This window comes from Macaca thibetana, chromosome 13 (assembly GCF_024542745.1).
Source record: "Macaca thibetana thibetana isolate TM-01 chromosome 13, ASM2454274v1, whole genome shotgun sequence".
Taxonomy (NCBI): Eukaryota; Metazoa; Chordata; class Mammalia; order Primates; family Cercopithecidae; genus Macaca; species Macaca thibetana.
The window spans coordinates 33,853,496-33,877,269 of NC_065590.1; the positions used below are offsets into that span (position 1 = coordinate 33,853,496).

At 46.2% G+C, this 23,774-nt stretch overlaps 3 protein-coding genes across 6 annotated transcripts in view; 2 read left to right on the forward strand and 1 right to left on the reverse strand.

Annotated features, from left to right (window-relative positions):
• The window catches only part of SFXN5 (sideroflexin 5), a 616,301-nt gene that overhangs the window by 424,233 nt on the left and 168,294 nt on the right, over positions 1-23,774 (forward strand). The gene's annotated exons all lie outside the window — the stretch shown is intronic.
• LOC126934100 (translation initiation factor IF-2-like) overlaps positions 20,728-23,774 on the reverse strand; it is a 32,656-nt gene continuing 29,609 nt past the window's right edge. The window contains exons 1-3 of one of the 2 annotated variants that reach the window (XM_050754577.1): positions 22,581-22,584; positions 21,152-21,345; positions 20,728-20,958 (exon numbers count right to left, since the gene is read on the reverse strand). In XM_050754577.1, coding sequence (XP_050610534.1) covers positions 20,866-20,958; positions 21,152-21,322 — 264 coding nt within the window. In that variant the 5' untranslated portion in view covers positions 21,323-21,345; positions 22,581-22,584 and the 3' untranslated portion in view covers positions 20,728-20,865. Of the gene's footprint in view, positions 20,959-21,151; positions 21,347-22,580; positions 22,585-23,774 lie in introns of those variants that run through there. The other variant, XM_050754578.1, reaches the window with a different exon arrangement.
• Positions 21,346-23,774, forward strand: part of RAB11FIP5 (RAB11 family interacting protein 5) — a 38,957-nt gene continuing 36,528 nt past the window's right edge. For 2 of the 3 annotated variants that reach the window (XM_050754369.1, XM_050754370.1), the window contains exon 1: positions 21,372-22,011. In XM_050754369.1, the coding sequence (XP_050610326.1) occupies positions 21,581-22,011 (431 nt within the window). In that variant the 5' untranslated portion in view covers positions 21,372-21,580. Of the gene's footprint in view, positions 22,012-23,774 lie in introns of all 3 variants that reach the window. The other variant, XM_050754371.1, reaches the window with a different exon arrangement.

Sequence of the window (23,774 nt, forward strand, 5' to 3'; positions counted from 1 at the left end):
CTACTTCTCAAGCTGCCTGATTATTTCAGCCTGTGTCACCTACACATCTTCCGGCTGAAAATCCTCTGCTCATGTTATTGCAGGGACTTTTTCTTTTTGTCAAGCTTCTGACCTTTCTAGAATATTTGGGGAGTGACGGAATCTCTCCTGTCCATACCTCGCTTGTATTTTCTGTTTGTCAGGTACTCATGCTTACCTCCTGGAGCTCCAGGACCACCAACCTCTCTTGAAAGATGAGAGCATTTTGGCCCCCTCAGCAGTGCAGAAGGGGGCAGTGGGAATGCTGTTCTCTGTCTGGGACAGGGACATAGACCTGTTTAATTATTTGCTTCAGCACAGGTGGAAGGTTAACAGACTTATCTGAAATCTTGGTGTGAATTACAATGCACAAAAAAGAAATCTTAAAAGTATACATTAGAATGCTCCAGCACTCAGAGGCCAAGCTTCTCCACTTAAGTTCCCTCCTGGGCACTCCCTCTTTCCTATCCCTCAAGAAATGATACCCATAGCAACTCCCTCCACCGTGAGTCCTTGTCTCCTACAGCCCTTGTCTCAGGTCAGGATTCTGAGGCTGGTCTTTCCACACTCTGACCTGGCCCTTTTTGGTAAGACTGACAACCTTACCAAAACTGACCCACTGGCTGCACCCCCATCCCCACCAAAAAATACCATGATCCTCCAATCTGCAATCTGGATCAGCAGCCTGGGCTTTGGCACTGCCAGCGAGGCCCCTCCGGAGTCTTCATGCTGAAGAGGAGTTCCCCTGGAGTCCTTCTGGCTGCCTTCCTGGCTCTCCTCCCATTTTCCTCTGGGTAACTGCCTCGACCAGGATATACCCACACCCTTGCCCAAAACACAGCTACAGAGACTGCCTTGTCTGAATCATAGTTTTTAAAAAGAAGGATTTTTCTTTTTTTTTTTTTTTTTTTTTTGAGACGGAGTCTCGCTCTGCCGCCCAGGCTGGAGTGCAGTGGCCAGATCTCAGCTCACTGCAAGCTCCGCCTCCCGGGTTCACGCCATTCTCCTGCCTCAGCCTCCCGAGTAGTTGGGACTACAGGCGCCCGCCACCGCGCCCGGCTAGTTTTTTGTACTTTTTAGTAGAGACGGGGTTTCACCGTGTTAGCCAGGATGGTCTCGATCTCCTGACCTCGTGATCCGCCCGTCTCGGCCTCCCAAAGTGCTGGGATTACAGGCTTGAGCCACCGCGCCCAGCCAAAAAGAAGGATTTTTCTAATCCTTAAATGGTTTTGCATTGCCCTTAGGAGGAAATCCCAAATCCTTAATGTGGCCCACGAGGCCCTGAAGGTTTGTGCCTGCCTTTCCTCCTGCTCAGGCCACACTAGCCTCCTTCCTTCCTTCCTTCCCTCCTTCCTTCCTTCCTTCCCTCCCTCCTTCCCTCTTTCCCTTCCTTTTTTTTTTTTTTTTGAGATGGAGTTTCATTCTTGTTGCCCAGGCTGGAGTACAATGCTATCTCAGCTTACTGCAACCTCCACCCCCTGGGTTCAAGCAATTCTCCTGCTGCAGCCTTCTGAGTAACTGGGATTACAGGTATGTGCCACCACACCTGGCTAATTTTGTATTTTCAGTAGAGATGGGGTTTCTCCGTGTTGGTCGGGCTGGTCTTGAACTCCTGACCTCAGGTGATCTGCCCACCTTGCCCTCCCAAAGTGCTGGGATTATAGGCGTGAGCCACCGTGCCCAGCCCCTCCTTTTCTTCTTGTTCTTGTTGTTGTCCTCCTCCTCCTCCTCCTCCTCTTTCTTCTTCCTCTTTCTTTCTCTCTCTCTCTTTTTCTTTCTTTTGCCCTTTCTCTCTTTCTTTCTTTTTTGAGACAGGGTCTTGCTCTGCCACCCAGGCTGGAGTGCAATGGCATGATCATAGCTCACTGCAGCCTTAAACTCCTGGACTCAAGCAATCCTCCTGCCTCTGCCTCCCGAGTAACTGGGACTATGGATGTGTGCCCCCACTAGCAGCTATTTTTTTTTTTTTCTCTCTGTAGAGATGAGGTCTCACTTATTGCCCAGGCTGGTCTGGAACTCCTGGGCTCCAGAGATCCACCTGCCTTGGCCTCCTAAAGTGTTGGGATTACAGGGATGAGCCATCATGCCTAGCATTGCTATTTTAAGTCATTCAGAAATCCACATACTTATATTAATACAATGTTCTTTGAACACGTGTGAGGATTTCCATAGGATAAACTCTTAGAAATGGAGTTGCCAGATTACAGGAACCAACCATTTAAAATTGTTGATAGAAATTACTGAATTTATTTCCAAAAAGGTTGTGCCAGTTTGTGCTCACATCAAGGGTATCCTTCCCCATCACTGCTGTATTAATTGCAATTTTAAACCAGTAGTGAGGTTAACCATTTTTTCATGTGTTTAATTGTCCTTTATATTTCACCTGTGAACTATTTATTCAAATTATTTGAGCAGTTGCGATAGAATCCCAAATATAAAAAATAAACTCCTATATTTTATTCTATTACTTTAGTGGGGTTTCATGTTTAGATCTTTATTCTATCTGACGTCATTTTTATGAGCTGGGACTTACCTTTACATTTAATATTTATTACTATTATTTTTTACAAATAAAAATAAAATTGTCTTTTTCCTACATATTTGAAATACCATCTTTATAACAGATCAAATCTTATGCACATGTAAGACTATTTCCAGACTTTCTATTCTGTTTCCGCTGACTCTATTTGTAGATTTCTGGCTCCACCTCATATTGTTTTAATTATTACAGCTCAATAATACATGCTTGGTACCTATTAAGCACTCAACAAATATTTGTTACCCTCTGAATCTACTCTTTTGAATATACTTTGATATCCATTTGTCAAGTTATTAAAAAACCCATTGAGATTTTAAATTCTTTTACTTTCAAATTCTTTATACAATTTTTTTTTTTTTTTTTAGACAGAGTCTTGCTCTGTCACCCGGCTGGAGTGGAGTGGTGCAATCTCAACTCACTGCAAGCTCTGCCACCCAGGTTCACACTATTCTCCTGCCTCAACCTCCCGAGTAGCTGGGACTACAGGTGCCTGTCACCACGCCCAGCTAATTTTTTGTATTTTTAGTAGAGACGGGGTTTCACTGTGTTAGCCAGGATGGTCTTGATCTCCTGACCTTGTGATCTGCCCCCCTCAGCCTCCCAAAGTGCTGGGATTACAGGCGTGAGCCACCGTGCTCAGTCACAATATTTTTAAAAACTGATCCACAAACCACACACAGATGGGGTCTTGCTGTGTCTTCCAGACTGGTTTCAAACTCCTGGGCTCAAGTAATCCTCCTGCCTCCACTTCCCAAATAGGTGGGATTATAGACACATGCCACCACACCAGGCTGCAATTGTATTTTAAGCATATCTTTTATTGATAGCATATATTTGCATTTAGTGTTTTTTAAATCTCATCTGAAAGTACTTAATTGGTGAGTTTCTGTCAATCAATTATTGCTTTACAGATAAATTTAGTCTGGTCATCTTTTGCTGTTTCAGACTGCTTTTTAAATACTCCCTTATTGTTTTTCTTGTTTTCTGTCATTTGCTTTCTGGCTTGTGTTTTGTTTGTTGCTTTTCCCCACTCCTAACAATTTGAAAAATGTAATTGTGCACAACACACAATTTACCCATGTATCAAACCTGCAGATGTACCCACTGAACATAAAATAAAGTTGCAAAGAAAAAAATGTATAATTTTTCAAAACTATTATTTTACTTCTTTTTTGGTTTTGTTTCTTTTCTTTTTTCTTTCTCCCCTCGCTAAAGACAAGACCTCTGTCAATCACCCGGGCTGGAGTGGAGTGGCTCAGTCACAGCTCACTGTTGCCTGGAACTCCTGGGCTCAAGCAACCCTCCCTCTTCAGTTTCCTGAGTAGCTGGCCTATTTTTTAACTTTTAAATAAATATGCTTATGCCTGTGCAATTCCAAAAGTCACTACTTTTAGAGACCAAGAGAACAATCAGAGAGAAAACAAATAGGGATATTGAAGATCTAAACAATACAATTAATAAATTTGATCTATTAGATATAATTGAACTCCACATCCAACAGAGAATTCATATGCTTTTTAAGCACTGGAACACTAAATTGGCCTAAAAGGAACTGTAATAAATGTCACAGAATCAATATCAAATAGACTAAAATTAGAAGTGAATAATAAAAATAAGGCTGAAAAGCACATGACTCTTATAATTTGCTGGCTCTGCTGTCCCTTCTGATCTCTCCTACCTGCTCCTCCCTCCTGGATTGCTGGATGGCTCTGGGAAACTGGAAATTTTTACTCTACACGGCAATTCAGTTCTCCAACATTTCCTCTCAAACTCAGCTCCCAAAACAACCGTCCTCATTGAGAGCCCATCCATGTGCCCAGCAAAACAAAAGGATCATCTTCTGATTTACCAGGATCCGCCTTCCTAAGAAGCTTTTATTTATTTTTATTTTTATTTATTTATTTTTTTGAGACGGAGTCTTGCTCTGTCATCCAGGCTGCAGAGCAGTGGCATGATCTTGGCTCACTGCAACCTCTGCCTCCTGGGTTCAAGCCATTCTCCCACCTCTGCCTCCTGAGTAGATGAGATTACAGGCGTCCGCCACTGGGCTAATTTTTTTTTGTATTTTTAGTAGAGATGGGGTTTCGCCATGTTGGCCAGGCTGGTCACTAACTCCCGATCTCAAGTGATCTGCCCACCTCAGTCTCCCAAACTGCTGGGATTGTAGGCATGAGCCACCACGCCCAGCCCTAAAAAGATTTTAATGGTAACTTACACACTAGTAAGCAGTATCTATTGACCTTCCTTTTCCACTTCCATGAAAAGGAAATAGATCAGCTAAAAACACTGTGGTAATTCCCTCCTGCTCTTTCCCTTCCCCGATCTACCTTTTGGGCATGTTTTGTTGTTTTTGTTCCTTTCTTTCTTTCTTTCTTTTTTTTTTTTTGAGACGGAGTCTGGCGCTGTCGCCCGGGCTGGAGTGCAGTGGCCGGATCTCAGCTCACTGTAAGCTCCGCCCCCCGGGTTTACGCCATTCTCCTGCCTCAGCCTCCCGAGTAGCTGGGACTACAGGCGCCCGCCACCTCGCCTGGCTACTTTTTTATATTTTTTAGTAGAGACGGGGTTTCACCGTGCTGGCCAGGATGGTCTCGATCTCCTGACCTCGTGATCCGCCCGTCTCGGCCTCCCAACGTGCTGGGATTACAGGCTTGAGCCACCGCGCCCGGCTTTTGTTCCTTTCTTAAGTCAACAAATATTTCTTGAGCCCCTGCTGTGTGCCGGGCACAGTGGTGGAAGCTGAAGATGTGGAGGTCAACCAGGCAGCTGTGGTTCCTGCTCTCCTGGAGCTTACAGTCTATCAGGGAGAGAGACACAAACGCAAATAATCACGCAAATGAGTGTAACATTGCCCCCGTGGATAGTGATGAGAGCCTGTGGTAAGGAGATTTTACTATTAAACACAGTTATTCAATGATACTTGTTAAAGCATGGCAAGGAAGACTTTATTCAAGACCATCACAATAGGCATAGGGACCACTAGTGGGATTTTGCAGTGGGGGAAAGAGCCTGGGCTCAATTCTGAATACAGCATGGGCAAGTGGGAATTTATCGCCAAGAAGCAGGGTGGGGTCAGTGGATGGTAAATGACTAAGAGCAAACATTGAGGATAAGGGATCATTCTGGCTAAACCAACCTCAAAGGATTCCTGCTACAGTCAGTCCAGGTGATTATCTATCACCTGGGGGATAGGGCAGGATGAGAAACCCAATCATATATCAAGGGTGATCGTGATCAGCTATCCAAGGGAGGTGTTCTTGCTGAACTGACTTAGCAAGATTCCTTGCTAAAACTAGATTTTACAAGGAAGTGCACAGGTAGGCCTAGGAGAAAGTTCAGGAGCCTGACTAAAGTTTAGTCAAGCAAAGAATCTTTGTCACTGCCTGGCCAGGGAGTCCAGGGAAGGCTGGACTGTTAGAGGGATGCTGCCGTGATGTCAGTGGTGGGGTAGGAGTTACCTTGGCAAAGAGGAGGGAAGAGTGTGCTGGGAGGACGCAACAGCAGGTGCAAAGCCCTTGTGGCAGGAAGGAGCAAGGCAAATGTGAGGGACTGAAAGGAAGCAGTCTGCCTGGGTCATTGTGAGACCGGGAGAGGCTGCAGAGGTGGGCCAGCACCAGGCCACGTGGCCTGGCAGGTCAGGCTGGGGACGGCTGCCCTGATTCTAAGAGCTGTGAAAAACCATTACGATTATTTTGCTTTTGTTTTTATTTGTGTTGTTAAATATAACATGAATTTAGAAAATCATATCAAGCAAATGTACCATTTAATGAATTACTATAAAGTAAACATCACAGATGGGAGGAAACTAAGGAGACACGATGACTAAATGCAGTATGGGATCCTGGATTGGATCTTGGAACAGAAAAAAAATTAATGGGAAAACTGGTTAAATCTGAATAAAGTCTGTCGTCTAGTTAATTGTATTGTACCAAATGTTGGTTTCTTAGTTTGGACAAAAAAAAAAAAAAAAAAAAAAAAAAAAAAGAAGTAGGGAAAAAGTATTATGTACTAGTAAAATGTTAACATGAAGGGAAGCTGCGGCCGGGCGCGGTGGCTCAAGCCTGTAATCCCAGCACTTTGGGAGGCTGAGACGGGCGGATCATGAGGTCAGGAGATCGAGACCATCCTGGCTAACACGGTGAAACCCCGTCTCTACTAAAAAGTACAAAAAACTAGCCGGGCGAGGTGGCGGGCGCCTGTAGTCCCAGCTACTCGGGAGGCTGAGGCAGGAGAATGGCGTAAACCCAGGAGGCGGAGCTTGCAGTGAGCCGAGATCGTGCCACTGCACTCCAGCCTGGGCGACAGAGCGGGACTCCGTCTCAAAAAAAAAAAAAAAAAAAAAGAAGGGAAGCTGAGTGAAGAGTATATGGGAACTTTCTGTACTATCTTTGTAACTTTCTGTAAATTTAAAATTATTCCAAAATAAAAAATAATTTAAGCTGACAAATACCAAAAACATACTCAAATCCAGAAAATAATGTAATTTAAAAATTAACTGCCTTACCTACTTCTGCAGTACTTTTTCTCTACTTTTTTGGGTTTCATTCAATCAAGTTTTTTTTTTTTTTTTTTTTTTTTTTTTTTGTTGTTCAGATGGAGTTTTGCTCTTGTCGCCCAGGCTGGAATGCAGTGGCACAATCTTGGCTCACTTCTGCCTTAGCCTCCTAAGTAACTGGGATTACAGGTGTCCGCCACCACACTGGCTAATTCTTTGTATTTTTAGTAGAGATGGGGTTTCACCACGTTGGCCAGGCTGGTCTTGAACTACTGACCTCAGGTGATCCAACTGCCTCATCCTCCCAAAGCGCTGGGATTACAGGTGTGAGCCACTGTGCCTGCCCTTGATCATGTCTTATATAACAATGACTTTGTAATATTTTGTAAAGTTAGAATAAAAAGTAATTTAGTCTTTTTTTTTTTAAATACAGATAAAACCAAAAGATAGTGTTTAGGGCTTGCACTTGGGAGATGTGTTAGACAATGACATGCACAGCCCAGGTCTCCTCAAAGGCAGATATATCTTCTTAGTTTCCTCTTGTTAATGATAGTTCTTGGTCTTTCCTTGTGTCTCATGATCTTGACACTTTTGAATGGTACTGATCGGGTATCTTGAAGAATGTCCTTCAATTTGGATATGTCTGATGTTTTTCTCTTGATTAGAAAGCAGCTATGGGTTTTTGGAAAGGCACAGAGGTGATGTGCTTTTTTTTTTTTTGACAGTCTCACTCTGTCACCCAGGCTGGAGTGCAGTGGCGTGATATCAGTTCAGTGCAACCTCCGCCTCCTGGGTTCAAGCAATTCTCCTATCTCAACCTCCTGAGTAGCTGGGATTACAGGCGCCCACCACCATGGCCAACTAATTTTTCTGTATTTTTAGTAGAGATGGGGTTTTGCCATGTTGGCCAGGCTGGTACTGACCTCAAGTGATCCACCTGCCTAGGCCTCCCAAGTGTTGGGATTACAGGTGTGAGCCACTGTGCCTGATATGCCTTTCTCATGGCTGCATATCGGGGGTACATGCAGTCCATGGGACTTATCACTGGTGATGTTAATCTGGACCACTTGATGAAGGTGGGGCCTGCCAGGTTTTGCCATTGTAAAATTGTAAAATTGCTGGTTTTCATACTCTGTGCTTTGAAGGTGAGTCTCTGAGTCCAGCCCACATTCAAGGAAAGGGGAATTAAACTCCACCTCTTGGCCGGTGGGGGTAAGGGGGGGCAGTTTCTACATATATTACTTAGAATTCTGTAAGGCAGATTTTTCTCTTTTCTCTCATTTACCTTATTTGTTCAATCATTTATTGGTATCACTATAGATACATGAGTATTTATTTTATTTCATGGGTTATAATCCAATATGATTGTAATTTATTTTGTGGCTCAAATTGTTCCAGCTCTGACCATTGGGAGCTTGTTTCTGGTTGGCTCCTGTATTCTGCTGACATAGTGCACCTTCCTCACCTCCCTTTCTTCCCTGATGATTTCCTTACTTTTTGGCATTACAAAATGATCCAGGCTAATCTTGTGTTTTCTCTGCCCTAGTCCTATAATCAGACATTTCTCTAAGGAGCCTGGTTCTTTGTATTGGAGGATGGTAGTTAGGAACCGTAATCTGAGTGCTAGACGTGCTCATTGCTACTGAAGTATTTACCTATTTAAAAAACTGTGTTTTTCAAGTTTTAAGGTTCCTCTTCTATCTTCTAGCTCTTCCTTTTTTTTTTTTTTTGCAATTTGTTGAAAAAACCTGGATTGTTTGTCCTATGGTTTCCCATAGTCTGAATTTTGCTGATCATCCCTATGTTATTGGTTTAATGATTTTCTCTGTCCCATATATTTCCTGTAAATTTATATATAGTTGGATATAGAGGCTTGATCAGATTCTGGTTAAATTGGGGGGTGGGGCAAGACTGCCTCATAGATGGTGGTGTATTCTTCCATCAGCAGGCACACAGTTCCTAGTTATCTCTTTTAGTCAACAGCCACTGACAATCACTGCTTAGATCCATTAATTCATTATGGGCTATGAAATGGTGCTATTCCAACTCAATTATTCCTTCTTCATTCATTTTCTGAAACACTTCTATATTTCAAATATTTGTCTTGTTATTCTTTTTTTTTTTTTTTTTTTTTTGAGACAGAGTCTCGCTGTGTCGCCCAGGCTGGAGTGCAGTGGCCGGATCTCAGCTCACTGCAAGCTCTGCCTCCCGGGTTTTTACGCCATTCTCCTGCCTCAGCCTCCCGAGTAGCCGGGACTACAGGCGCCCGCCACCTCGCCCGGCTAGTTTTTTGTATTTTTTAGTAGAGACGGGGTTTCACCGTGTTAGCCAGGATGGTCTCGAACTCCTGACCTCGTGATCCGCCCGTCTCGGCCTCCCAAAGTGCTGGGATTACAGGCTTGAGCCACCGCGCCCGGCTGTCTTGTTATTCTTATTGGTGCTGAATTTGTTGTGCCTTTGTCCAGTGGAAGCATCTTGAGTTGGCTCTGGAATCCTTTTGATGCAATCCTGGTGGTCTTTAATGGCTTTCCTTCAATATGGCATCTGGGAAGCAGGAAAGAGGTAATGCCCTCTGCAGCTTCTAGGTGGCAATACTTCCTTCCCTTGGGGAAAAAAAAAAAAAACCCACTAAGTTTCTGGTTAGGGCCTTCAGAGATTCACCAAGAGAAGGAATAAAGGAGAGGGAGCAGGTGGGGATGGGGAAGATAATGAGTTCAACTTAAGGACAATTTTTTTTTTTTTTTGGAGACGGAGTCTCATTCTGTTACCCAGGCTGGAGTGCAGTGGCACAATCTCGGCTCACTGCAAGCTCCGCCTCCTGGGTTCACACCATTCTCCTGCCTCAGCCTCCTGAGTAGCTGGGACCACAGGCGCCTGCCACCGTGCCTGGCTAGATTTTTGTATTTTTTTTTTTAGTAGAGACGGGATTTCACTGTGTTGGCCAGGATGGTCTCCATCTCCTGACCCGTGATCAGCCCGCCTCGGCCTCCCAAAATGCTGGGATTAGAGCCACTGCATCCGGCCTCAACTTATAATTTTGTTATGGGCTGAATTGTGTGCCCTCAAAATTCATATATTGAAATCCTAACTCCAGTTCCCCAGAAGCCCCAGAATGTGACTATACTTGGAGATAGGGGCTCCTTTTTTTTTTTTTTTTTTTTTTTTCCTTTAAGACAGAGTCTTACTCTTCCAGGCTGAAATACAGTGGCACAATCTTGGCTCACTGCAACCTCAAACTCTTGGGCTCAAGCAATGAACATAGAGTCTTTTTTCTTTTCTTTTTCCGAGACAGAGTCTCACTCTGTTGCCCAGGCTGGAGTGCAATGGCGTGATCTTGGCTCACTGCAATCTCCACCTCCTGGGTTCAGGTGATTCTCCTGCCTCAGCCTCCTGAGTAGCTGGGATTATAGGCATGCACCATCATGCCCAGCTAATTTTTGTACTTTTGGTAGAGATGGGGTTTCACCATGTTGGCCACACTGGTCTTGAACTCCTGACCTCAAGTGGTCCTCCTGCCTCGACCTCCCAAAGTGCCGGGATTACAGGTGTGAGCCACTGCACCCGGCCTGAACATACAGTCTTTAAAGAAGTGATTAGGGTAAAATAAGGTCACATTAATGGGGCCTAATTCAATATGACTGGTGTCTTTGTAAGAAAAGGAGGCTAGAGCTGAGAGTGGTGACTGAGAGGTAATCCCAGCACTTTGGGAGGCTGAGGCTGGAGGATTACTTGAAGCCAGGTGTGCAAGACCAACCCAGTCAGCATATTGAGACTTCAGTCTCTACAAAGGTAAAAAATTAGCCAGGTGTGGTGGTGCATACCTATAGTACCAGCTACCTGAGAGGCTGAGGAGAGATCACCTGAGCCCAGAAATTCAAGGCTGCAGTGAGCTATGATTGTGCCACTGCACTGTAGCTTGGGCAACAGAGCAAAACCCTGCCTCTAAAAATAAATACATAAATTTTAAAAAGATAACAGGAGATAGGACATAATCAATACACAGACTGAGAAACAACCATATGAGATCACATAAGAAGGTGGCCATCTGCAAGCCAAGGAGAGAGGCCTCAGAGGAAACTAAACCTGCCAACACCTTGATCTTGAACTTCCAGCCTCCAGAACTGTGAAAAAATACATTTCTGCTGTTTAGTCACCAGTCTGTGATATTTTGTTATGGCAGCCCTACAAACTAATAAAATTTGTTGAATTTGAAAGTATGTGTGGGTATACAATAAATACGTGCAATTTCATATGTCAACTTAAAAATAAATAAATTTGAAAAAGGTATGTATGGGATGTTTTCATGGCATTTGTAAGTGTTTATCTGAGGTTCAGGAAAGAGGACTGGGCTGGAAGTAGACATACGGGAGGTGAGAACATTTATAGAATGAATAAAGCCGCATGTGTAAAAGGGAATCTTTAGGGAAAATCTAAGGAGTAAAATGAGAAGAGGGATGAGAAATAAACCAACATTAAGAATTTGGAAGCTTGGCATGGTGGCTCACGCCTATAATTCCAGCACTTTGGGAGATCAAAGTGGGCAGATAGCTTGAGCCAAGGAGTTCAAGACCAGCCTGGGCAACATGGTGAAGTCTTGTCTCTACAAAATACATGAAAATTACCCAGGCGTGGTGGCATGCGCCTGTGGTCCCAGATACTCAGAAGGCTGAGGCTCAGGATCGCTTGAGCCCTGGAGGTTGAGACTGCAGTGAGCCATAATTGCACCACTGCACTCCAACCTGGGTAACCCCCTGCTTTGGGGGAAAAAAATTGGGGAAAGGAAGAGAAGCCCCCTGAAGGAGACCCAGAAGGTATAAGGGAGAGGCAGAGCAAAGGCATGAAAGAGTGGGGTCCCAGAGGCAGAGAATGGGTTTGAGGGAGTTTGGGGGAAGGAAATGGTTAACTACCACATGCGGAGGGGAGGTTAAGATAAGGACTGAAGGAGGGCCTGGGATTTTGCAATTATGAATGCAAGAACAACAGGGTAGAAGGATGGAGAGCCAGGCTGCTGTGGAGTTGGGTATGAATGGGGCAGTAAGTGGATAAAGGCAGGGGAAGTCAATCATATTTAGGAAACGTCTCAGAAAGAAGGACATGGTACTGGCAGTATTGAAAGGGTGTTGTGGTTTTCTGGCTTTATTGGGAAGGACATGAGCATATTTATATGATGAGAGGAGGAAACAGTGGATGAGAGGTACAGAAATGAAGGGGAGGATAGAACCCTGGACTGCCTCAAAGCAGAGTAAGGAAAATTAAGCACTCAGGAACAACTCTTCCTCTGAGATGCAAAAAAATGCAGTTGGAGATTGTAGATTTGGGGTAAGAACCTGGGGATGAATATTCATGTTCAACTTTTTGTGTGGACGCATGTTTTCATTTCTCTTGGATTTATATCTAGGAGTGTGAAATGGCTGGGTCATATGGTTACTACATGTTTAACAATTGAGAATCTGTCGAACTGTTTTCCAAAGTGTCTGCATTGTTTTACATTCCTACCAGCAGTGTATGAGTTTCCAGTGTCTCCATATCCGGAAAACACTTGTCATCTGTCTTTTTATTATATCCATTCTATTTGGTATGAAGTGATATCTCATTGTGATTTTGATTTACATTTATCTAATGGCTAGTGGTTTTGGTGTCTTTTCATGTGCATGTTGGCCATTTGTATATCTTTGCAGAGAATTATGTATTCAAATCATGCTCCCATTTTTAAACTGGGTTGTCTTTATTGTTTTTCTTTTGTTTTTGTAGAGAAAAGTCCTCACTCTGCTGGCCAGGCTGGAGTGCAGTGGCAAGTTCATAGCCTACTGCAGCCTCAAATTCCTAGGGCTCAAGGGATCCTCCTGCCTCAGTCTTCCAAGTAGCTAGGACTACAGGTGAGTGCCACCATGCCTGACTAGTTAAGAAAAAAATGTTTTTTGGAGAGATGAGGTGTTGTTATGCCCAGGCTGGTCTCAAATTCCTGGACTCAAGCAATCCTCTTGCCTTGGCCTCCCAAAGCATTGGGACTACAGGTGTGAACCACTGTGCCTAGTCTGTCTTTTTATTGTTGAATTATAAGAGTTCTTTATACATTCTGGATACTAGTTCCTTATGAGATATATGATTTGTAAATACTTTCATCCTGTGGAGTGTCTTTTCACTTTTTTTGATGGTGTTCTTTGAAGCCTAAAAGTTTTAAATTTAGATGGAATCCATTTTTTTTATTTTATTTCACTTATTTTGAAATGGAGTCTTACTCTGTTGCTCAGGCTGGAGTGCAGTGGCATGATCTTGGCTCACTGTAACTGCTGCCTCCCAGGTTCAAGCAATTCTCCTGCCTCTGCCTCCCGAGTAGCTGGGACTAGAGGCACACACCACCACACTCAGCTAATTTTTGTATTTTTAGTAGAGACGGGGTTTCACCATGTTGGCCAGGCTGGTCTTGAACTCCTGACCTCAGGTGATCCACCCACCTCAGCCTCCCAAAATGCTGGGATTACAGGCGTGAGCCACCATGCCCCGCCTTTATTTATTTATTTTTTCAGTTGCTTGTACTTTGGTATATCTAAGAAGGTTTTGCCTCATGCAAGGTCATGAAGATTTATTCCTACGTTTTCTTCTAGGAGTTTTATAGTTTTAACTCTTACATTTAGGTCTATAATGTATTTTGAATTAATTTTTGTGTGCAGTGTAAGAAAGGGGGCCCGCTTAATTCTTTTGCATGTGAATATTCAGCTGTCCCAGGCCATTTGTTGAAAAAACAACACCTTCCCCATTAAATGGTCTAGGTACCTTTGTTGCAAATCAGTTGGTCATAAATGTAAGGATTTATCTCTGTACTCTATTTCATTCCACTGGTCTATATGTCTATCTTTATGCCAGTACCACACTGTCTTTATTTGTAGTAAGTTCTGAAATCAAAAAGTGTGAGTGCCCTGACTTTGTTGTTCTTTTTCAAGATTGATTTGGCTATTTTGGGTCCCGTGCATTTCCATGTGCTTTTCAGGATCAGCTTTCCAATTTTTGCAAAAACAGTAGTTGGAATTTTGAGAGGGGATATGTTGAATCTGATGAGTATTGCCATCTTAACAATGTTAAGTCTTCAGTTCCATGAACATGAAATACCTTTCTATGTATTTAGGTTACTAATTTCTTTCAACAATGTTTTGTAGTTTCCTTAGATATCTTTTTTTTTTTTTTTTTTTTTGAGACTGAGTCTCATTCTGTCGCCCTGGCTAGAGTGCAGCGGCACAATCAACCTCCACCTCCCACATTCAAGCTATTCTCGTGCCTCATCCTCCCAAGTAGCTGGGACTATAAGTGTGCACCGCCACACCCAGCTTATTTTTGTATTTTTTGTAGAGAGGGGGTTTTGCCATGTTGGCCAGACTGGTCTCGAACTGCTGACCTCAGGTGATCTGCCCGCCTCAGCCTCCCAAAGTGCTAGGATTATAGGCATGAGCCACCACCCTGGCCTTGACTTCTTTTGTTAAATTTATTTCTAAGTATTTTATTTTTTGATGTTATTATAAATGGAATTGTTTCCTTAATTTTATTTTCAATTGCTCATTGCTAGTGTATAGAAATACAATTGATTTGAATGTGTTGATCTTGTACCCTAATAACCTTGCTGAACTCATTTATTCACCCTAACAGATTTTAGTGGACTCCTCAGGATTTTCTATTTACAAGATCATGTAGTCTACAGAGGTAGTTTTACTTTTCCTTTCCAATCTAGATGACTTTATTTCTTCTTCTTGCCAAACTGCCCTAGCTAGAACCTCAAGCACATGTTGAAATAGAAGTGAAGAGAGGGGACATTCTTCTCTTATTGCAATCTTAGGGAGTATACCATGACTTTGAATGGGATGACTATGGTTTGTAAAGATGTCAATTTTTTCTCCCAACAATTTGTCTCACAATTCTAAATAGAATTACAGCTCATGTGGATGGATACAAAGTGAGAGTATAAGATCTTTGGGTGGAGATTTGCTCTTCTGTTGTAATAAAACATTTAAAAGGCAACAATAAAACAGAATGATGTAAATCTCAGTGAAAGAGAATATCGAGTTCAGACTGTCTACAAATATATATATATGTATATATATATATATATATATAAACTTATATGATAAACCCAATGTTTAAGGGATAGGGCTTTGCAATAAATATTGGGAAACTTGGATAGCTGTTGGGGGAGAGCAGGCTAGATATTCACCTGAAATCATTCACCAAAATGGTTGCTAGCAGGATTTAAAGAGAATAAAAGAACAAACAAAAATCCAAACAACTTAAAAACTTGAAAAAAAACTAAATGAATATTATTGGACCTGTAAGTTTGGAAGCACTCAAGCTTAAAACAATGGAAGGAATTCAGGGATTTGATTATCCAATTTTATTTATTTATTTAGACAGGGTCTGAGCTCTGTCACCCAGGCTGGAGTGCAGTGGTGTGATAATGGTTCACTGAAGCCAGGACGTCCCGGGCTCAAGCAATCCTCCTGCCTCAGACCTACTCTAACCCCCTCAGTAGCCAGGACTACAGGCGTGCTATGCACGCCTAGCTAATTTAAAAAGAATTTTAAAAAAGAGACAGGGTCTTGCTATGTTATCCAGGCTGGTCTAGAACTCCTGGGCTCAAGTAATCTTCTTGCCTCGGCCTCCCAAAGCCCTAGGGTTACAGGCATGAGCCACTGCACTCAGCCTACCTAATGTCTTATATAAAAAACATATCTAGGCCGGGAGTGGGGGCTAAAACCTGTAATCCCAACACTCTGGTAGTCCGAGGGGGGTGGATCACCTGAGGTCAGTAGGTTGAGACCAGCCTAACCAACATGGCAAAACCCTGTTTCTACTAAAAATACAAAAATCAGCCAGACATGGTGGCATGCACCTATAGTCTTAGCTACTGGGGGAGGTTGAGGCAGGAGAATCACTTGAACCCCAGAGGTGAAGGTCGCAGTGAGCTGAGATCGTGCCACTGCACTCCAGCCTGGGTGTCAGAGCAAGACTCCGTCTCAAAAAAAAAAAAAAATTAAATTAAAAAATATCTGCAGTAAATATAAACAACAAAGTGTTACTATTCTTTTTCTTTTTCTTTTCTCTTTTTGAGATGGAGCCTTGCTGTCTCCCAGGCTGGAGCGCAGTGGCGCGATCTTGGCTCACTGCAAGTTCCACCTCCCGGGTTCACACCATTTTCCTGCCTCAGCCTCCCGAGTAGCTGGGACTACAGGCGCCCACCACCACGCCCCGCTAATTTTGTGTATTTTTAGTAGAGATGGGGTTATACCGTGTTAGCCAGGATGGTCTCGATCTCCTGACCTCATGATCCGCCCGCCTTGGCCTCCCAAAGTGCTGGGATTACAGGCGTGAGCCACCGTGCCCGGCCTTCTTTTTCTTTTGAGACAGGGCCTCATTCCGATGCCCAGGCTGAGGTGCGGTGACATGATCACAGTTTATTGCAACCTCGACTTCCTAAGCTCAGGTGATCCTCCCACCTCAGGAGGCATGTGCCACCACACTCAGCTAATTTTTGTATTTTTTTTTTAGAGATAGGGGTTCACCATGTTGGTCAGGCTGATCTCAAACTCCTGGACTCAAGCCATCCTCCCTCCTCAGCCCCTCAAAGCGCTGGGATTATAGGCATGAGTCACTGTGCCTGGCCATGTTACTATTCTTAACATATAAAGTATTTGTACAAATAATTAATAAGAAATTAAGGCTTCAAAGAAAAATGAGCATAGAAAATAGGCAATTCAGAAAATAGACAATTCATTAAAGGAGGAAATACAAATGACTAATAACTGAAAAGAAGTTCAATCTCACTGGCAATCAAAGAAATGCAAATGAAACAACAAGGAGGCACAAGCTTTTGCCTTCAACAAAGATTTCTAAGATGATAATTCATGCTCATTACTGCTTAGGGTGTGTTGAGATAGCTCTCGTGCTAACCCTATGAAGTAATTTCTTATTAGCAGGCCCATTTTACAGAGGCGGAAACAGACTCAGTAGGGTTCAGTAATTTGCCCATGCTTATACAGTTAGTAAGTGGTGGCACCAGGACTTAGACCTGGGCATGTGGTTCTGCTATAAAGAGGGCCTGGAAAATAGCTGCAGGAAGGTGAGGTAAAGAACAGATGGAAATGTAGCTGGAAGAGCAGGACAAATACATGTGAAGTGTCTACATGGAAAAGCCAACGGGCTTAGTGGTACTGAAGAGGGAGCAATGAGTGGAAGTTACACATATGTGGATGCTTTTCAAGCGAGAACTGTCTCCAATGGACTAGAGAGGCCCAGGAAGGCGGTGAGGACACCCAGCCCTGGGGAGGCAGAGGAAACTGATGCTTTTGGGGTCTTGGTGTCTAACATTTATGCAGGCTGCTGCAGGGAAGAGGGGGGGATCTCATCTTCTAGAGGACGCAACACACCTTTAGATGGCCAAGACCTCAGTATCTGTTTTCGCTGTTTTCTGTTTCTGCTGTTTTCTGCTGTTTTCTCAACCACAGACAGCTAGCAGACCTGGCTTTTCCTTCTAGGGCCAGGCAATGTAGGGTAGGAGCCCTGGCTAGTTTTGTTCCCCTTCTATAGCCAGCCACAGTCCAGAGCCAGCAGGAAGCTTGAGCTTGCCAATCTGTGAGGGCCAAGGCAGGAGGAAAGAGATTCAGAGGGCAGGTGAGGCAGAGGAGCCATCTGAGTTCTCCCCGCCCTTTCCCCCTTTCCCGGTGCTTTGCTCCTCCTTGGTAGAGGAGGAGGGAGGGAGGAAGTGGGAGCAGTCACGTTGGAGAACAGGCAAACAGATGAAACAGAACCGCTAAAGGAGTGACCCATTTATGTTAGTTGAAGTTTAGTGATGATATTGTCACATGCAAAGTCCTTGAAGAATTCACTCTTAAAGTAGGGGGTTCATCCTGACTCTTGTAACCTTGGTTACCTCAAGCTTCATCTGTAAAATGGGTGTGAGAACACTTCCTACTTTATTGACTTTAAATGGATCTAGTGCTTGGAAAACCAACAAGCTGGTGTGAGAGCAGAGTGCCACAGGCAGTAAAGCCACTCAGTCTCTGCAATTTTCCGATTGGAGACTTGGGGAAAATCACCCAAGCTCTTTCTGCTTCTGTTTCCTCATCAGTGAAACCAAGGGTAGCAATAGCACTTGCTTTAAATGGTTATCTTCAGGGTTAAACATGATTATGTATGTGTGTGTGTGTGTGTGTGTGTGTATGTGTGTATTGTATGTATATAATTTTTCTTTAGTATACAGACTTATAGCCAAGAGTGATAATATATATAAAGTAAATGGTAGAACCAGGACTCCAAAGCCCACAGAATTAATAATTATACTTTAGATGTCTCAAAAACCATAATGTATATAAAACAAACACATATAGTGTAAAGACTAGAAAGAAACACAACAAATTATTAACAGTGTTTATTTATGGATGGTTGGGTTATGATTTATTTTCATTTTTTCTTTCTTTTTTTGAGACAGAGTCTCACTCTGTTGCACAGGCTGGAGTGCAGTGGTGCGATCTTGGCTCACTGCAACCTCTGCCTCCCAGGTTCAAGTGATTCTTGTGTCTCAGCCTCCTGAGTAGCTGGGATTACAGGTGTGCCCCACCATGCCTGGCTAATTTTCATATATTCAGAAGAGACGGGGTTTCACTATGTTGGTCAGGCTGGTCTCGAACTCCTGACCTCAAGTGATCCTTCCGCCTCGGCCTCCCAAAGTGCTGGGATTACAGGCATGAGCCACTGCGCCTGGCCACATTTTTTATTTTTTTGAGACAGTCTCATTCTGTAGCCCAGGATGGAGTATAGCAGCACAATCTGGGCTCACTGCAACCTCTACCTCCTAGGTTCAGGTGATCCTTGTGCCTCAGCCTCCCGAGTAGCTGGGACTACAGGCACCTGCCACCACACCCGGGTAGTTTTTTGTCTTTTTAGTAGAGGTGGGGTTTCACCATGTTGCCCAGGCTGGTCTTGAACTCCTCGCTTCAAGTGATCCACCAGCCTCGGCTTCCCAAAGTGCTGGGATTACAGGTATGAGCCATCCCACCTGGCTTGAGGTAAGAATCATTATCTCCATTATCCAGATGAAGAAATAAGGCCAAGAGAGGTTAGAGAGTTGGCTTAAACTTTGGGTTTCATAGCTACTAAGAGGCAGACAGCCAAGATCTGTAGGCAGATCTGGCTGTCTTTAAAGCTAGGTACTACCGTCAGGGATGCTGGACCATGGGGCTGGTGCCTAGGACTTCCCCACCCCAGTCTTCTGATGAAAGAGTTAAGGTGGGAGGCTGTGAGGACTGGGCCTGTGCTGGGTGTGCTCTCATGGGTCTCCTCTGCCTACTCTACTGGTTTCCTAGGTTCATATTTCCAGTAGAGGACATAGCCTGAAAGGTAGACAGTCGAGGGGTACTGTGGAGTCTCCCTAAGAAGAAATACATGTTTCTCCTGTTAGGTATCCTATAGAGCAGGGGTTCCCAACCTTTTTGGCACCAAGGACCAAAATGTAAGTTTCCACAGACTGAGGGTGGCAGGGATGGTTTCAGGATGATTCAAGTGCATTACATTTACTGTGCACTTTATTTCTCTTATCATTACATTGCAATATATAATGAAGTAATTATACAACTCACCATAATGTAGAATCAGTGGGAGCCCTGAGCTTGTTTTCCTGCAACCAGATGGTCCCATCTGGGGATGGGAGACAGTGACAGATCATCAGGCCTTAGATTCTCATAAGAAGTCTGCAACCTAGATCTCTAGCATGCACAGTTCACAGTAGGGTTTGTGCTCCTAGGACAATCTAATGCCACGGCTGATCTGACAGGAGGTGGAGCTCAGGCAGTAATGCGATAGGAAGCGGCTGTAAATTCAGATGAAATTTCACCAGCTAGCCCCCACCACCGCTCACCTCCTACCATGCAGCCCAGTTCCTAACGGGACATGGAGGGTTACCAGTCTGTGGCCCAAGGGTTGGGGACCCCTGCTATAGAGGAACTAAAAATAATAGCGTAACTACACAAGATTGAGGGATGGAAGTGGGTGTGAGCCAGCTAAATCATTATCTATCATAGGAGAAAGGCCACAGACAGTGGCCAGTCCTGATAAATCCAGATGTAGCTATGTGAGCATCTTAATGTAATGATGTGGAGGTAACCATCAGACCTGAAAACACCAGTGGCTTTAAGTGGTATCCCTGGTTTGAAGGATGGAGAGGGAGTTCTTGCTTTTCATTGCAAGCCCTTCTGTCCTATTTGATTTTTTTAAAAAAGCTGTATTATTTTAAAATTATTATTTTAAAAATACAGGCTCTGAAAGTTAAAAACAAAACAAAACAAAACAGGCCCTGGGGGCATCTAGTGGATTCACAACCCTCCCCCATCTAAGCTGACATTTCATCTTCTGGAAAATAGGGATAAAAGCCATACTCACCCCACAGAGTTGCTCTGAGGATAAAATGAGGTAATGCATATAAAAGCACACAGACCACAGTTGGCTGAAATTCAGCATCTATAATTACTAAACATCGTTATTATCAATAATAAACTAAGTGTACGTAATACTCAGGCCCTGGCACATAGTAGGCACTTAATAATGGGTGGAAGTAGTTATTTAACCCCCCACCAGGGCCTGTAATTTCCCCCAACCCGTGACACACTGGCCCCAAGGCTCCGAGTGAACACTTAAATATTGATGTGGTTACTCATTTATTCATCACTCAGCTCTCCGCCGCAGAATCTGAGGAGGGTCAGCCCCGCTCTCGGGCCTCCCGCGCCGCGGCCTGGCCGCATCCCGGCCCCCTGCGCCGGGAAAGGTTGGAGGCGGCGGCAGCTCACTCCTTTCCAGGTCGCCGATGCGGGACCGTCACGTGGCGGGGCGGCAATCGCTCCGGTTTCTCTCTGGCATTTTCCCGGGCAGGGGCGGACTGGAGGAGGGGAGAGCGCGGCCCAGGGTCAGGGGAGCGGCGGGGGTCCCTATCACCCCAAGTCCGCGCCAAGAGGCTGGCCATCCCAGGGGCGGCGGGCCGGGACCCTTTTAGGGCGACGGCTTTCCAGAGCAGGGACTTTTAGAACGGAGACGTGGGATTGGCCTGGAGGCGCAGAGCGGGTTTTTCGTACCTGGCCGCGGGTGTTGGGCTCCCCACAGGCGAGGCCGGGTTGCTTCGGGCGCCCCCAGCCAGGGGCGGGGCCACCGCGGGAACTCCGCCCACTCTCTGCAGAGGGCGCGCGCCGCCCCTTCCCGCTCCGGGCGGGTCTGCGGCTGCCTGGGCGCGAGCGGCGTCCCCGCATCCCTGTCGCACCGCCACGCGGGTCGGGGCGGCGGGCGCGGGGCGGGGAAGGGGGCGGGGCGCTGACGTCGCGGCGCGGCCCCCGGCCCGCGGCCCGGTGGGGCGGGGAGGCGGCGGCCGGTCGGCCCGGCCCAGCCCAGCCGGCAGCTGCGGCGGCGCTCGGAGTCGGTTCCTGACCGCCTTCTGCCGCGGCCGAGTTTGTCACCAGGTCCCGGGGTCTGCACCGGCTCGGCCAGACTTCGCCCGCCGCTTCCCCGCCATGGCCCTGGTGCGGGGCGCGGAGCCGGCGGCGGGGCCTTCCCGCTGGCTGCCCACGCACGTCCAGGTGACCGTGCTGCGGGCCCGCGGGCTGCGGGGCAAGAGCTCGGGCGCGGGCAGCACCAGCGACGCGTACACCGTGATCCAGGTGGGCCGCGAGAAGTACAGTACGTCGGTGGTGGAGAAGACGCACGGCTGTCCCGAGTGGCGTGAGGAGTGCTCCTTCGAGCTGCCGCCCGGTGCCCTGGATGGCCTGCTGCGGGCGCAGGAGGCCGACGCGGGCCCGGCGCCCTGGGCCGCGAGCTCTGCCGCCGCCTGCGAGCTGGTGCTCACCACCATGCACCGCTCGCTTATCGGCGTCGACAAGTTCCTGGGCCAAGCCACGGTGGCGCTGGACGAGGTCTTCGGCGCAGGCCGCGCCCAGCACACGCAGTGAGTAGGGGGCGCGGGGGCACAGAAACGGCTAAAGGCCTAACTGGGCGGGGCTGGTGGGGGATCAGGACCCTGAACTTCCGCCGGGCGGGTGAGCCCCTTGCCTCGCGCTCAAGGTCGTAAACCGACAGACACGTTGGTTCTTCGCATTTCGGGGTCGCCTTCATGCTCCCCAAACGTGCGCTGTGTGCGGCTTCACCGCTAGTGGTCCCTGAGAGGCCTGGGGGAGGTTCAAGTGGTGGCGAACGTTGGGAGTAGATTGCCAAGTAAAGTTAGGAATGAGATTCAGAGGCTTTGGGGCTATGGAAACCTCAAGAAGGGAAATCTTGGGGCCATTCTTAGAGCCTCCGGGCCTACCTCCCTTTCCTCAAAGGGGAGGGGAACTGCGGGCGCCTGTCCGGCAAGGGAGTGGAGAGGCACAGACTTGCCCTGCGGGGGAAGGAAGGCCAGGTGTCTTTCTCCAGGGCGAGGTTGAATGTTGATTACCCCGCTAAACGTAGAAGCTGGCTGCAGAGGGCATCTGCTTCTTGCCTGGCTCTCAAGATGCCCTCCACTATCTAGAGATGTCACCCCCCCCATCCTGTCTCTCTGTGTCCTGTGTCCCTGGTCTGAGGGCAGGAGGAGCTCCTAAGCAAAAAAAGGAAACACTTGAGTCAGCCTTCCAGTGGCCTGCCTGCCCTGCCCTGCCTGAGGTAGGAGGCAGCGGCATGGTTAATGCACAGCAGGAGATTATCTCCCGGTCATTTCCACCTCAATGGGCCAGGTTTTTTTAAAATCATTTATTTTGGCAGCATTTAACCTTGCCTGTGTTAAGATCAAGGCTTCAGCCTTGGAGCCCCATTTCCTGTTTTGGGCTTGGGCAGGAGCTGGAAGCCAGTCCGGGGGCTGACAGCCTGCTGTGGATCACTCAAGTGGTTAACTTGGGAGTGATCTGGGTAGGAGGGTAAGGGGATTGGGGCAGGACTGTGCCTTAGGTCAGGAGAGGTGCCGCAAACGTTTGCCCTGGTGGAATGGCATCCACTGAGTGAATAAATCCAGGAAGGCTTGCAGGAGGAAGGGGATGAGCCTGATGCAAACCCAAATGAAAGCAGGATTTAGGTAAAAAGGATCTGACCTTGAATGTTTTCCGAAACATGGGTGTGAAATGACCTTCCTGGCTGTCTCTCTGTGGCCTGGGATGAGGAGGGCATTAGTGCAGGGCAGGTTCCAGGCGTGGCTGTGACTTAACTCCATCTCCCCATCCCCTGGCCTGCTCCCCTCCTTCCTTCATGACTTGCTGTTTGGTGGCTGGGTGTGGAATCATGTGGTATAGCTTGGACCTTGTTTTGTTTTTTTCCTCCTTTCTGTCCTCTCCCTCCTTCCTGGTTCCTGGAGCCCAACAGGGTGGGTATATGGGGCGAAAAGCTCTCCCCTGGATCTCTTAGCCCATTCTTTTTCAGAGGAAGTGCCTGTCCCCCAAATCATCCCACCCCTTCCCCCAGTCCTTCACCCTCCACCAATCAGCTACTCTGACCAGACTGGTAGATGACACATCTGTTGGGGGGGGGGGGGGGGTGCTGGGGGAACAAGAGGAGGCAGACCAAAAAAAGGCTCCAGGCCTGCAGGGAGCAGCTTCTTTGATTGTTTTTTCCAGTTCCTGCCCATGCTTTCCTCTTGGCCTCTGGCTCTTCCTTAGCTGAGCTGGCCAAGCCTGTAGGTCCAGGTGGACCCGTTTTCAGCCAAGAACAGCCTGTCTTGGAGAATTTGACTTACCACCCCTTGAT